This window comes from Lactuca serriola, chromosome 9, assembly GCF_051521515.1.
Source record: "Lactuca serriola cultivar US96UC23 chromosome 9, Lser_US96UC23_V15, whole genome shotgun sequence".
NCBI classification, from domain to species: Eukaryota; Viridiplantae; Streptophyta; class Magnoliopsida; order Asterales; family Asteraceae; genus Lactuca; species Lactuca serriola.
Genome location: NC_136416.1, coordinates 169,676,904 through 169,693,373, shown reverse-complemented (window position 1 = coordinate 169,693,373; position 16,470 = coordinate 169,676,904). Strand labels below are relative to the sequence as shown.

At 35.4% G+C, this 16,470-nt stretch overlaps 1 protein-coding gene across 1 annotated transcript; it reads right to left on the bottom strand.

The window, feature by feature from the left end:
* Window positions 1–4,121: 4,121 nt before the first annotated feature.
* On the bottom strand, window positions 4,122–6,192 carry LOC145076286 (uncharacterized). The gene is made up of 4 exons (XM_079022218.1): window positions 5,371–6,192; window positions 5,166–5,288; window positions 4,648–4,864; window positions 4,122–4,564 (listed from the first exon to the last, which is right to left on the bottom strand). Exons 1-4 carry the CDS (start codon window positions 6,190–6,192, stop codon window positions 4,122–4,124), a joined length of 1,605 nt encoding a protein of 534 aa, XP_078878344.1.
* Window positions 6,193–16,470: the final 10,278 nt, after the last annotated feature.

The following is a 16,470-nucleotide window of genomic DNA, read 5'->3' as shown; positions in this document are numbered from 1 at the left end:
ACTCGGTGTTATAAAACACATTGTTGTGTAAAGTTGGTTAATGAATAAGTAAATGCATATGAGTCAAAGTTTATCTGTAACTTTTATCCTAAGAAGGTAAAAGCGATATCTCGGCCGCTCGATGATTTGATTTGACTTATGTGCCGGGCTCGGTCAGAAATGAATTGATGTGTTCGATTAAGTTCTATGTCGAATAAATCAGAGATCGAGAAACCTAAATGCTAGACTAATCATTCCATAGAATTGTCAGCATGATATCTAACAGAGGACTATACAATCCCTTATCTAAAGGACAAGATTGATTAGATCAGAGTTTGACAGCGTCTTTGAGAGCTACGATTACAAATCGAATTGTACTTGTGCATATAGTTACTAGACTTATCCAAGTGGGAGACTGTTGGAATAGTGTCTAAGGCTGCAACTATATTAGGCAAGCATTTGACCCGGTTGTGCATGGTCCTTTTGGGTTGCCTTCACCATAGCAACTTGATAGGATGATTTATTAAGAGAGAATAAATATTATTAATATATTATGAGAATAATATAAAGAATAATAATATTGTTATTTGATTAATATAAGTCATAAATTAATTAGTATTAATTTGGTGACTTAAAGAGATTAATTAAATAAAAGGGTATAAACTGTCAATTATTTGATAGTTAAACTTTAGACTATAAATCCATATTGGATAAGGGTTGGATGAATTCTAGAAGCTAGGGATAGCTTAAAATCGTCCAAGGCTATCTAAGGAATGGATTTGGATTGCTTTAAGAGAAGATTATCCAACTAGGGTTTAAGTTGTAACCCTTAAGGAGTCTACAAGTATAAATAGACCCTATGGTAAAGGGAAATCGGCACTTCATCTAAAGTAGAGAACCCCTGGCCGAATTCCTTCTCCTCACCTCTCTCCCAAATCATCCTCCTTGCTATTTGGTGTTTGTAAGCCATTAGAGGAGTGACAATTGTGACTCTAGAGCTCCAAGACAACAAGATCAAACAAGAGATTCAAAGGTATGATTCTAGATCTGATTTAGTATTGTTCATATTCCTAATTAGTCATTAGAAGTCTTGGATTCAAAGCATGTTTAATTAGAAAGCCTAGATCCAAGCATTAGGGTTTTGCATGCGCACATAGGAAAGTTCTTATGGCTAAAACCCATCATATGGACGATACCATTTCTTCTTTTGTGGGTCAGGTATTCCCTGAGGCTTATCATGGTTATTCGTCTATGAGTGTTGTGATTTACTGTCACTTAAGAATTGGTCAAAGCACAAATTTAGACTACTTATTCTTCCTTGCATGCAAAGCATATACCACGCAAGATTTTGAAAAATCATTTTCAAAGTTAAGTCATGCAGCACATGAGGTTCTTGCCAACATCGGCAAAACGAAATGGACACGGGCCTATTTCCCTAATATACGTTGGAATGTACTAAACATTAATATTCTAGAATTCCTATTGGTATTATCGGTTACTCAACACAATGTACCGATAATAACGCTAATTGATGTAATTGTCTAGTACATCCAACAGACGTTTGCAGAACGCAGTGTCGTGGGAGGTAATTTAGAAAATTTTATAAACCATTAAATTATCAATAATTGACTATCATTTTACTTTTCATGGATGTTGAACATCGTATTCACTCCTTACGCAGAGATGGTCCTTCACAGGAGGATGCAAAAGTGTCTACGATGGAAAGCAACAAAAATTCCACCTGAGATCCCATCTCCGTTCCCCTCTGATATTTTCCAAGTTTTTGATCTAAAAAGAAGGTGTGTTTTAGATCTTAATCAACACACATGTTCTTGTGGGAAATGGCGCAGTCTGGGTATAGCATGTGGTCATGCTATTGTTGCAGCACGTTATACAAAAAACACGGAATTAACCGATATGGTTCAAATATATTATCTTGTTGATGTGTTTGGAACTACATACCAGACTAGAAATGTGAAAGTTGTTCCCCCTGCATCTGAATGGGAAATACCAGAGCCGTTGATGGTCATTTTAATCCCTATGTAGTCCTATTTTGCTTTTAATTGCTTATAGTTTTCTGTTTAAATCGATGTGGAGTAACCTGAGATTGTGGTTTTAATAAATGATGCAAGCGTATAATATTCGATGTGGAGTAACCTGAGATAATGGTAATGAACATTTCCATTTTACAAAACCATATTGTTTATGTTACATTGATCTTTTAGAGCCAACTCTTGTGCGTAAATATTTATGGACGCTCGTACAAGTGTAACCATGATAAGAATCAGTGAAAACATTATCTACTCAAGAGCCAACGACATCGTACATATTGGATATGAACGCTACTTCCTTAACCTCTCCGAGACATTCTTTTAACCTCATTAGGAACCACGTAGAAGATACCACATTATTTTTAACTGCCATACCAGATGCTATAGGGATAGTCAGATTGTTCCCATCTTTAGCAAGCGCTACAAACATTGTTTTTAGGTAGTCCCTCTAAGACAGACACTACCTATGTAGAGGACAAGCAAGAAACAATTTACGAATGCATAGACCTGTATTTTTTAAGAGTGCAAACCAATTAGTTTAAATGTACAAATATTAACAAATATAAAGAAACAAAAGAAATTTGGAAAAGAAATATACCATCCATCCAATAGGTAGAAAACAAGATTGGAAACGATCCATTAAATCCGTTTTGATGTGAGTGTGAGTATGCGGGTTGGTTCGCCTTAGGTTATAAAGGTAAACAGGCAAGTTGTTAAAACTTTCTTCATGGACACTGTCAAGGAAACTCATTTTGAATCACTTGTAAGAGATAAATACCAATTACTTAGTGTGCCTAAGGTTGTGGAGGTAAGGGCCTTACCACACGCGGACACATATGTATGTAGGAGCTGTAAAGGCAAGGTCCATAATGTATTGTCTTTTCGAACAATATATTTATCGTTTCAAATAGTATCTCTGTGTAAGGTATCTGACCATTGGATACTCTTTGACATTATTTGAATACGGTTTCATAGACTTTGACTACTACTTCGTAGCCTGCATAATGTATTGTCTTTTCGAACAGTATATTTGACGTTTCAAACAGTATCTCCATGTAAGGTATCTGACAATTAGACTACTCTTTGACAATTATTTGACTACGATTTTAGAGACTTTGACTACTACTTTGTAGCTTGCATAATGTAGTTTCAAACAGTACTCATGGGAATCCACCTAGTTGTTTATCAGTCTTGTTTCTTATTTAAGTGCTCCTATAAAATTAAAACACACTAACAAACAAATTTAAAATATGGCCTCCAATCAAACAACTTCTTCATATGCAGCTGCTCCGTCCAATAATCCACATCCATGGACGATAAGAGAAGTAATGGTGGTAACACGATGTTGGATGAACGTTTACGAGGATGTAACAACCATGGTTAACCCTGACTGCTTTGAAGGTGAGGAATGGACCCGCATAACAACTATGTTTAACCTCTCATTAAGAGAAGGAAAACACAGAACATAAGAAGCTATTGTTGGTAAGTGGATGGATTTAAAGGAAAAAATCATATGGTTCAATCGATGATATCATCATCTTAAAAATAGGTATCGTTAAATAAAAAACGACGAAGATCTTTTAGAATTGGTTAAAGACTGTTACATCTTGGAGCACGAGGGAAGTGACTTCGAGTATGAGGATGCATGGATTCTAGTTAAAAATTACAAATATTTCATGTAGAAGACTCTTATATGTGAAATGTCTTATGTAATGTTTGCTACTGATGTATCTCGTTTTCTATAATGTTTTATGTTTGTGTTTTATTTTTCATGGAATAAAGTAAAGAATAAGTGGGGTCTAGATTTAATTAATAATGTCAGAAGTGCAGTTTAATACAAACAATACAGATTACAAATACGGGAATTCATTGCTTTCGTACATTAATCTAAGGACAATTTAAATCAAATGTGTTGTTCAAATCAAAAGTAAGGTACACGCTTTCATTCAGTGACCTGTTTCTGGATGCGATTTCATCAGTCATTATGCCCTTTGGTGTCAATTTTTTCTTCCCCCTAGATCCGCTCCCTGATCCCCTACCCGTACAATCATTCATCGTGTGTCCAAAATGACCACATGTAGAACATTCTTGTCATATGGGACGCTCACCTTGCGATGGAATACGGCCAGTGTTTCTTGGTCTACTTGGTTGATGTCTCTCCATTATGGGTGGCTTCACAATCATCAAATCATCGGGAATCTCCCATTCAGATGGACTTGGTAAAGGGTTCAGAGACTCCTCAGAAGTTTTCCTCAATGTCTCTGTAAAGTAAAATTTTAAAGCAAATTCTGAACAATCTTCGTAACGGTTCATTGTGAGCACTTTTATGACATGGCCACAAGGTAAGCCATCTATTTGCCATCGCCTACATGTACAGGTTCTTTGTTGGAAATCAACAATGAAATTTTTGTGAGTAGAGCTTTTCACTTCAAATCTACTATTTGAGATAGGATACACCATCCAATTATTACAAGCATTCTTATTTCCTTCAATAATCGTTTCAACCCATGGGGTGAGTGTTGTTTTTGCTTCAGCTAAAAAAATATACATAATTTCATAAGATCATATAAGTAGTAAAAAAACATTTCAAGTACTATTATATATAAAATGTTAGTACCTGAAACATTACGTTTATGAAAACTCCATTGTTGCATTGTTGCACGGAAATACTCAATCAACATCAATATTGGCATCTTTCTTGCAAATCTTGACAATGAATTTATCGACTCTGCACTATTTGATGTCATAAGAAAATAACGATTCCCAGCAAAATGTGCCCTAGCCCAGCTTTCTGGATTGATATTTTGTAGGTATTCCCATACACGAGCATTTACCTTTTTAATTTTTTTTCATCCCATTATCGATTTTTTTAATAGTATAGGCCTTGCATGTCTCCCAAAATAATGTGTGTATTGTATCGTTGCTTCCAAATTTTGCTGAAATGTTGAAATACAAATGGATACCACATATTCCATGATGGGCGTGAGGAAATATATTTGCAATTGACGTCGCTATGGATGGAGCCCTATCAGATATGAATGTAAGATCTTCCACGTTGCCTATACATTCACGTAGTTTTCAAAGGAACCAGGACCATGTCTCCATACATTCACTTTTGCATATGGCATAAGCAACAGGCATGATTTGGTTTTGACCGTCCATTGTCACTGCAAGCAACATCGTGCCCTTGAATTCACCCTTTAGGTGACCACCATCAATTATTAGGGTCGGCCTACAATATTTGATGAACGCTTGTACCTACAATTATTTTTTATGGCATTAACAAATACCAATTAGGATTCATATGTTATATTTGTTATAAAAAATTATCACTGCTTACCGAGCAACCCAACGCGATATACACGAACTCAAACCGATCATCATCATTTGTTCTTATCTGAGTAACATTTCCTGAATTATGCTTGACCAAGTTGTGCAGATACGCTGGTAGTTTGGTGAATGAATCCTCTTTGATACCTCTTAACATCAACAATGCATATTGTTTTGCCCGCCATGCCTGTTGGTATGAAATATTGATTGTAAATTTCGAATTGATGTCCCTCACAATTTCATTACCCCGATAAACTTTATTATAATCTCCGGCCAATACTTCAGCGATAAAGTGGCCCAGTACCTTTTTCTTTGATTGTCGATGATTAGACTCCAAGTTTGTTGCCCAACAAGTGTGTTGGTCAACAACTTTTGTGACTTGGAAAGTAGTAGTCGATTTGATTCCCCTTGCCCTAACCATCCAAGAACAATTTTCTACCAAACAAACCACCTCGAACTTCTTTTTGCTCGATCTGGTAGTCTTATACTGCTTACCTTGTTCCATGCATTCTCTTCCAATTGCAAGCTTGAGTAACTCTTTGTCATTAAAAATCTCTAGAACCTTAATCTCTTCATTTATATCCACCCTCTGACATGGAATGTTCACATCATCGTTTACAGGACACGAAGGCAATGGGGGCATACCATGAAACATGGTATCTGAATAAATAAGTTTAGGTTCATCATCAAATTCTTCTCTGTTAGAATCACTCTCTAGGTCGGATATATCCAACTTGTCACAATCCGCAAACTCGCCATATCCTTTTAGTTCACCATCATGCAAAAATGGAACTTCTTGTTTTCCAGATTCATTACCAACCTTATCCACCATGTCTAGTGCTTTTTTTGGTTAAATTAATGATTTACACCAACATCATTAACATATGTACCAACATCATTAACACCGATATACTTATAATTCTCCGGTGTAACATACATAATCAGTTCTGGGACTACAGGCACTACATTTACATTTTCAGCGACACTATGATATTGACTTTTACTTGGATTTTCAAAATTACCTTATTGGGTTGTTGCTCCCTTTCCCACTTGATAAATTAGCTACAGATGCCTTTCCTCTATCATCTACTTCGTTACACGATACACCTTCTTCAACCACCACATAGACAGACACATATTTATCTCCAACGGTGTTTATTACCTTGATCAGCTTTCTAATATCACGATCATCAACAATACCACAATAATAGAGTTGTTCTGGATATTGATAAGACAGACTGACTTTTGATTCTTCAGGAAGACCCATCTTGCACTTCACCAAATAAACAAATTCGATGTACGTGGTGGTTTGGTAAAATTCAACACAGAAATAAAACATTCTCGGATTGTATTCGGGTGGCCAAACATATGATAATTGAGAATTAACAAACTCCCATCTTCCATCCGTAATGAACAATACAAAATAATCGTTACAACACATTATGTTAATATTGAGAATAAAAAAGCTAGAGAGAAGTGCAGTTTTCAAAATACGAAATAATTTCAAAAATATGAAATACTTAATATATATATATATGGTAGGTTCAAAATAGCAGTTCACTTTGACAAAAAAGTAGTCAAGTTTAGCAAAACAGTAGTCCACTTTGATAAAAAAGTAGTCAAGTTTCACAAACTAGTTTTTATATTTTACAAAAAATATTTTTTAACAAAATAATTGTCAAAAAACAACTCTACATTTTATAAACAATATAATTGTTAAAATAATTATACATCTTATAAACAATCTTTTCAATACTCTATATCACAAAAAGAATACAATTTTTTTTAAAGGCTAATGTTTTGAATTCTCAAAAAAATTTAACAAAATAATTGTTAAAATAATTCTACATCTTATAAAAAAATTAAAAAAAAATTAAAACCGTAGGTTTTTTTTTTACAAAACAGTAGACGAAACACCAAAAACAGTAGATTAAAAAAAACGTATTTTTCCCCAAAACTGTAGGCTATGGTTTGGGATACCGTACCTTAATTGAGAGGAAACCGTAGGATTCCCAAAACCTACGGTTTTGTAGCTTACAAATGAAAAAAAAAATTATACAAAACACGAAATAGTAGATGATATGGCGAAACAATAGACGATTTTAGAAACTTACGGTTTCGTGGGCTATATTTGGACATTTATAAATTTTTGGCTAAAAATTGATAACCATTTACTTAATTTGGCTAGATTAGTAATTACCCCAAACATAAATGTTTATTGAACATCTTTTCTTATTTAAATCTCTGAAAAAGAAAACTTAAACATGTTGAAATTTCTTTAAAATGATTATATTGGAAGTACATAAGTGAAAGAACATGATTGAGCTAATAGAGAAAAACGATGTCATTGAGGGCAATGGTCACCAAAAGTTTTTGTAATTGTGAGTTGTGAGATTATGAAAATATGAGGTACTAAAGATGATGAATTTTTTTAAATCATTGAGATGAAAGTTATGTTAGAAATATGGTTTAGTGGCACTTGGAAATCTGAGAATCGTGATAATCACTTTCAAATCGAAGTATTTGGGTGGTACTCCCAAATCCTCAATTGGATAAGACTCAGATAAAATCAAAGAGAAAGAAAGAGAGAATGAGATGGTGTAATTTTCGTGAGTACCTGAAAACTGACTAAAAAATTGGTTATATACATTCCTTGTCTGAAAAACTGTCAAAACTGTCATATAACAGTTTTTCTCAACAATCAAAACTGTTATAAATCCGGGTTTGGTATAAGGATTAATGCAAAGTCAAAACCGGGTCAAATATTCAAAATTTGGATTTTCTGATGCATTTTTAATACAGCAATATAACCCAAAGAAAAAAAATTCGCGCTGACCTGGAGCAGCTAGTTCTTGTTCTGCATACAGAATCTAATCGCGAAATGTTATCCTTTCAGCTTTTGCAGCAGGTGAAAGTCACTCTTAAAATAAGGCTATAAATATAAATTATCAAAGACATGGTAATGAATAATAACCAATATCATACTCATAATGCTAGCTACTTACATCACCCACTTCTTTCCGCAAACAATCACTAAGATGAATAATAACCAACATATTCAAGTATTTACTAGATTCAAGATGAATAAGAACCAATGAGTTAACTTTTTTGAATAAAATGATAATCATATAAATCTTAAAATCCTACCCACCAAAACACTCATAGCACCGACTTTCTAATGATATTGATGCTTGGAACTTTTCACTCTTGATGCATATCACATGGATATGGTTATTTGGATTCCTTTCTCTGTTCTATGATATAATCTACAACAATTACCAAATAATATCAATGAAATATATAACTTTTTATATAAACCTAAAGCTTGTGACATACATATAGATTAATATTTCCAACTAAGATTTTAGTCTTGAAACCAAGCTAATTCTCTAATTTTACATCTCATGTGCAGTAAGATTAAAAAACTCATTTTAGCCTCAAAATAATCTTTAATTCCTTCCATAAAACTTCTACCTTGAATTCCAAACTTGTCATGATGTGAGGTTAAAATGTTTACTAGAAATATGAAACATAAAAGAACTGAAGATGATTTTTTACCTTCTCGGGTGCTATTTCTTTATTTGATTCTTTTGGGGTGTAGGAAGAACTTGACCCAACATCACAATACCTTTCTCTTTGATAATTTCTTTGAAGATGACTATTGTTTAGGGCTATTAGCAACACCGTTGTCTCTGCTACCACTCTGTAATAAACAAAGGATCGTTGAAGGCCCTTCATTATCTTGCATTGCCCTTACTTCCCCCAGTGACAATTTCAAACTCGAAGAGGAGAGGCAATGAGTCGCCAAATAGAAACCCTAAACCACATATCTTTACAGTTGTACGCGAGTGATGGACCTATGTATACATGAAGACACTGGTGAAGGATGTAGAAGTTGGCAGGTAGGAAATTGGGGATTTTTGGAGAGACGTTTTCAATCGCATCCTAGGAGTCGTCTATAGAGTCGAAATTATGTTTCACCCTGTTGGTTTGACTTTTTCTTTGTAAGATCCCACCTCGTAAATGAAACCCAACCATCGCTGCCATCTTCCTTCCTTAAAGCCACCATCGTGGCGTTTTCCTTCTTTGGAGCCATTGTCTCCGCCCTCTTCCTTCCCTTAAGTCACCATTTGGAACCTTTGAGATAGAGCAATTTAGAAATGGAGATAGATGTGTAAAAAGCCCTAGTCTTGATTTTGTGTTCAAGGATTTATGTATGCACGTTTTGTTAAAAAAAAATATAAAACGACATGTGTACATGACACGGGTATTATGATGGGTGTCCTCCGTGTTTATAACTTTTTTGGACACTAGTTTTAGGGTAAGAACAAATATGTGTCCTCTATCCTTCAAATTTTAGAAAGCTGACATTATTTTCAGGACACATAAAATGTGTATCGTAAATCAGTGTGTGTTATTACTCGTGTGTCATTAAAGGGTTGTTTTCTAGTAGTGAGGGTTTCCAGAAGCCTCCTGGTTGCATAAAAGGAAAATGTTTTATAGTAAGTCATTCTTAAAAGAATCTTCATTCTATAAGAATACAATGTCATTCATGAAAGAGTCTCCATTCTTATTCATGTTCACTGTTTTAGTAGCTTGTACAGTATGGTGGATCTCAATTGTCATGAAATTGTCTATAAATTTCCACCCACCATTGTAGTTCTAAGAAACTTTGCTACATTTTGAGTGGGCCTAAAACATAACACATATGGTAATAATGAAGTTCAAGAATATAAATACATACAACTCTCAACAAATAAGATTTAGAAATATCAGACCTTCTCTGCACAGATTATATAAGGAAGAACAAAAATAGTCATTTCTTGTTGGTAATACTTGTGGTAACATCAAGATTTATGCAACAAAACTTTTCCCACCACTATGAAATAACATCAATTAGAATGACATAAATATTAGCATGAATTATCAGAAGAATAGTTGATCACTTCTCATAGGGCCAATAGCTAATTTGAATCAACGTTTGACAGTGGTTTTGGAAAACACCTTTTGCTGTTTAATTAAAGGTTTATACTATAACATCCCAAAAACATAGTATGAAAATTTCGTTTAATTTAATAATAAAAACCATAGTCAATAATGTGACATCCCCATTTTCACGGCCATAAAAGACCGATTTTGTTTATGAAGTATAAAAATCAGAGTACCTCTTTTAATAAAAATGCGTTATCAAGGCATTTCCGAAGAAAAATATTTTTATTCATTTTAAAACATTTGGGATGTCATCGTCAATACAGAAACATAAGCATAAACATAACTTACATTCATTATCACTACTGATTTATATCTCCTTAATCTCTCAGTGTAATGTGACTTCATATTAGCACCTGTGATATAAATAAACTGAGTGGGTCAGGTTGGGAAACCTGGTGAGTACATAAGGTTTTCAACCCACAATAATATAATTATTATGTTTAATCATCAAACATTTAACCCAATTACCCATCCAAATTATCTTTTTTACTCTTAAGGATCTACCCTAAGAATCAACTATTTCTCATTCATTCATTCCTAAGGATTATCCTAAGGAATAGGTACGAAGTCCATCGTTGTCAATGACACATCTGTCAAGCACAGCTACTAGTTCTATCACTTAGGCGCAGCTGCCATAATTGTGACATTCTATGTGAGGCGCGACTGCGAGTATTGTCCTTTGAGCACAGCTGCTAGGGTTATCTCGTTTATTGACAGTATCGTTTTCGAGAGTCCACTCTCAATACATGTCAATGGGGTTTTTAGAGTACACCGGTGAACACATCGTTCACAACACCTATAGGTTGCGAGCCTGCTAGTGTTCCACTGGACTGTTTAGAATAGTCCATGGTTGTCATCCATACTCTGCTAGATGACGGGGCCAGCTTTTAGGAACAAGGCTTCTCACATCGTCCACCTCTCACCCTTACCTCATGGTCTATATCACCTCTCAACTCATCATCCAACTCATATTTCATCTACCCATGTTTTACCCAACATATTAAGTATATATAAATACATATACAGTTTAAATCATATAAAACTTGTATAAAATCGTTTATCCAGCATAGATAGCAAGTATACAGATAATATGCACACGTAGCACGTAGTTTATATAAAACACATCATATCTATGTGTAAGATGAAAGGGACCATGCACTCACTTGAAAATGTGGTGATTCCGAACTCAGACAGCGCTTCGTTTCTTAAAAATAATTTCCTTCGACGAAATTTAGTATTATTACCACTAGAGTTTAGTATATTATTCGTAGAGACTAATTAATATTATAGCTATTATTACTATTATATAAGCGTTAAATAATACTTATATAACCCATAATAATATCCCAAGTACTTATTATAAGTTCCTAATAACGTTACTATAATTAAATAAAAGCTATATTAAAAATAGCGTAGGCGTAGCTCACTTACAGCGGGTTTTATAGAAAACCAGGCTTTGCTTGGAGCAGCGTTCCCGAGCCGAAAAGCTATTCTTCTTGGAGCCGTCGTGCACTCCGGATCTTCCCCCTCGTGCTAGGGAGGTTCCCTAGGCTTTTCGGGGGGTTTCGGGGCTAGAGAGAGGTTCTAGAGAGAGAGTAAAGAAAAGAAAGAATGGGAAAGGTGTGAAGAAAATGAGGGTGGGAGAGGTTCTATTTATAGGGTGAAAATGGCTGAACTTGGTGCCACATGTCACCATCTAGTGGCAAGACTTGGGGAGAAAGCAATGGCCAGGATTGTGCCACATCACCCATTTTCGCACAGCACACTTCCGACTTCTAAAATCCGTAACTTTCACATACGACCTCCGTTTTTGACGTTCTTTATATCCACGCGTAGATAAAAATAAGACCTACAACTTTAATTTTGACTTTGTCAGCTAATTCTCGACCGATCTTAAATTTAACAGTACGAGGATATTATACTGTTAAATGTCCGCGTAAAATTCATAACTTCTACTTACGGACTTTGTTTTCATCTGTCTTTTTACCGTTGATTTCCTATTAATGAGATCTTCAATTCTCATTTAGGTCGCGTAGGCCAAAAACTGCTCGAACTAAAATTCGAGTTTCGAGTCGTGCACTGCTATGCCAAATCTTAGAAAATTCATAACTTCCTCATACGAAGTCAGATTTGGGCGTTCTTTTTTTTTTGTATGTTCTCGGTTTAATGTATACTAAAAATCTTATTTATATCACTAATACTAAAAAGTACTTTATCAAAAATTCACTATTTACGTCTCCCGGTGTCGTGCCGGTTTTGCCGTAAAACTTCGACGGGCCATAACTTCTTCGTTATAACTCGGATTTCGGCGTTTTTTATATGTACGGAACCCATGAAACATATTCTACAACTTGGTTAAGATTATTTATTCTAAATAATCTTTTGTATTATCTCTAAATTGACTAGCCCAGATCTACGGGCGTTATAATTATCTCCTCCTTAGGATGATTGCATCCCGGAATCATCAACGAAACAGGGCTCACATGATGAATCCATAAGTTATCTCTTCATCCTAAGTAATAACCGTAACTTTGATGTTTATTCGAACGAGTATCTAACTCTAAGACTTCCTGATTGCAAGCGGGGCTCGATCTTACACTTGCTCCCTATCTCACGTTAGACTCCAAATTATGACCTTCAAGTCACAATCCTAATCCTTACTGGAGACTGCTTCTTCTTCTTAACAAATTTAAGATAAGTTATTTTATTACTACAATGGACCGATGTGTCATATTCTAATAACTTATCACCGTATGTTCCCACGCATAGACTCAGGTCTCTTAGAGTCTTCCAGAATAGACTATACATTTCTTCATGTTCTAATCACATCTTAAAAGGTAGCATTTCTAGCTACAAGCAACTATCGCGATACCTCTACCGATCGCTTTGATTATCTTTTATTTCAATCTTCCGGCTTAAGTCAGATGTTATATCAAACTTGGTTCGCTGAACCACGTAACGTACTTGTTGTAGTCGGACTCAATTCGATATGACCACTAGAGTCGGAATAACAATCATCTTCTTAGTCATTACCGAAATGATGGTAATGACATATTTGAATAAAACGGAATCAATTATTGGCTTCTTGGTAACCTTGTGACTTTCCCTGATCCAAGTGTGAGTCATGTGCTTCCGGTAGTATAGGTCTCTACTACCTTTCACACCTACTCATACTTGTCCCAAGTATTGTCTCATAGTTTATCCAAGTCACCATGCAAGAAAATCACACAATCATTCAACACATCAGATAACAAAACGAAGGTTTTATATTATTTCTTGAAACGATTACATGGGTGTTCAAGTTCACCCTAGACTATGCCTCTAATAGGCTACCCCTACGATACTATGGCTACTTCATAACCCGATCTTTGGATATCAAGCCTTCACTCCTAAAACCTTGCATTGTCAATAGCTTCGCCAAGGATCCTCTGGAATGCTCTTTCCTTCGGCTTTGGCGGCACATTTGGTGTTGCTGCTTCATTTTTCTTCGGGCAGTCCCTAGACATGTGCCCCTTGTCTCTGCATCTGTAACATACTTTATCCCTATGTGTACAGTCCTTGGAAAAGTGACCGATTCTTCCACACCTGTAAGAAGTCACTTCTTTGTCGCATCCCTCATAGTGCTTCAGCGGTACATCTGGCGTTGTAGCCCTTATCGGACAATCTCTCTTGAAGTGTCCCTTTCCACTACACTTAAGGCAAACTTCCTCCTTGGTTGAGCACTTGGGGGCATAGTGACTAGTATTCTCGCATTTGAAGCAAGTCACTTCCTTATAGCATCCCCCGTTGTGTTTCCTTCCATGCTCGTAACACCATTTTGTTTCACCTCTTCCTCCTCCAGACTGTGAGAACATGTTGTTCTTGTTGGACCTTGAAGTTCCCTCAAATTTCCTCTTCTTGCCAACCTCAACCCAGATGGCTGCCTCAAGAGTAGGTGCCTGGCGTACTGGCACAGTAAGTTCGTTTTTACTTTGTTGAAGTAAACGCCTTGTTTCTTCCATTTGTTAATCCAACATCACCCGCACCATTGCATGTACTCCTGCCATCGTGATTGTCTCAGGAGTGGCTACTACAACAGGTATTTGCTCAATCAATGGGGGTTGATTTCTGTTTCCGTTCGCGTTCCCAACTCCACTTTGGGTTCTTGTCATCTCGTTCTATACACCAAATCGGACGTTCGGGGCGAAACAACGAGAATTAAGATAGGTAAGATTTTATTTACGATCGACATGTAAATCTCCCTATTACTTTGAAAAGTTACATGCCAGTTCTAATACCGTAATTAAACGTTTAGAAATCTGAACACATAAAATTTCCAGATCTGGTCGGTAACAGACCATAGATCCAATCAAACGACAACATAAAGCATCACAAATCATTTAGCACATAAAAGCATTTTAGGCATTTTCCCTAATTAAGCTAGTGCTTGTGTCTATTCTAGTGTACTTCCTAAAATATATTAGACACACTCCTCATGATCATCGCTTAACATTCTAAGTTTAAGTCTAGAAATAAATCATTATTCCTAGTTCGCTTAAACTAATGCTCTGATACCAACTGTGACATCCCCATTTTCATGCCCAGAAAAAGACCGATTTTGTTTATGATTTATAAAAATCAGAGTACCTCTTTTAATAAAAATGTTGCGGAATTTCTTCCCAGTAAAACATGATAAATACGTTATCAAGGCATTTTCAAAGAAAAGTATTTTTATTCATTTTAAAACATTTGGGATGTCATCGTCAATACAGAAACATAAGCATAAACAGAACTTACATTCATTATCACTACTGATTTATATCTCCTTAATCTCTCAGTGTAATGTGATTTCTGTTGGATTAATGTCTAAGTCCATAACTATAATTGGTAAGACTTGACCCGACCCGGCATGGTCCATTTGGGTTGCATGGCATCATGCACTTGGATAGACTATAATGAGAGAAATAAGACACTTATGGTTATTAATATATTATAAGTTCTAGTATATTAATAATAAGAATAATGAGATTATTTAATTAGTATTGATCAAGAATTAATCTAGGATTAATTAAGTGATCAAAAGAAGACTAATTAAATATATGGGTTGATTGTGTAAATCATCCATACTTGTATAGTGGGCTAATGCTCCATGGATAATCAAGTTGGGCTAAAACCCATAGGATGGTCCATGGATGCTCCATGGTGTATTTGAACCCATGGATCCAATGAAATGGAAATTCATGACAATTAGGGTTTACCCTAATTGTAACACTATATAAAGATCTTATTCTTGACAAAATTGGCCACTAGAGAGAGTAAGAAAGGGCTAGCCGATTTTCATGAAGTGTAGAATTCTCTCAAGTTAATCCATTTGTATTTGGTGTTGTGTGAACCATTTGAGGTGTCACACTTGGGGCACTAGGCACTCAAGCTTCATGAAGACTTTCTACATCAAAGAGGTATGTATTCTATCTTGTTACATTCATTGTTTTGTATGCTAGATTAGGATAATACCTTGGATGTTCTTATTTGCATGTATAATAGAGAAAACATAGATCCAAGGTATTTAGGGTTGCATGTACACTTAGGAGTGTTAGAATGCTCAAAACCCAACAGTGGTATCAGAGCCTAGGCTTGTTTTCTTGTTATACCTGCAATAGAAGCTGAAAAAACGAATTTGTTGCTGTCTGATCATCAGACTCGGCGAGTCCATCAGGAGACTCGAAGAGTCCATGACTAAAATGTGGTCAATTCGATCCAACTCGCCGAGTTGGTTCATGCACTCGACGAGTTGGACCCCCAGACAGCATATTTTCGAGTTTTTTTGGCTAGAAATGGACTAGGAACATTACCCTAAGTTGTTTTGAACTTATAAACTAGTTTTTTGATGTGGTAATGTTCATGCTAATCCATTTTCAAAGATAATTGTCAATAGATTCATGTTTTGTATTAGTTTAAGGTTTAGACTAATTACATGAAAAAGTTTGATTTGAATTATCTTGTACTTATGAGTTGCTTAGATTAACAGAAAAGTTAATTGAAATAGTTGTTTTCAATCCATTTTAATCTAAGAGTTGAGTATAAAATGTGTTTGTGTAACTTGTCCTCAAGTTACATGAAGAGTCACATTAAAGACTCA

Coding starts and splice junctions, on each gene's coding strand:
- LOC145076286 (XM_079022218.1), bottom strand. CDS start 6,192: ATGGTGGATAAGGTTGGTAATGAATCTGGAAAACAAGAAGTTCCATTT. Junction 4,865..5,165: donor GTCAAAACCAAATCATGCCT/GTTGCTTATGCC, acceptor AAAATTAAAAAG/GTAAATGCTCGTGTATGGGA. Junction 4,565..4,647: donor TCATAAACGTAATGTTTCAG/GTACTAACATTT, acceptor ATATTTTTTTAG/CTGAAGCAAAAACAACACTC.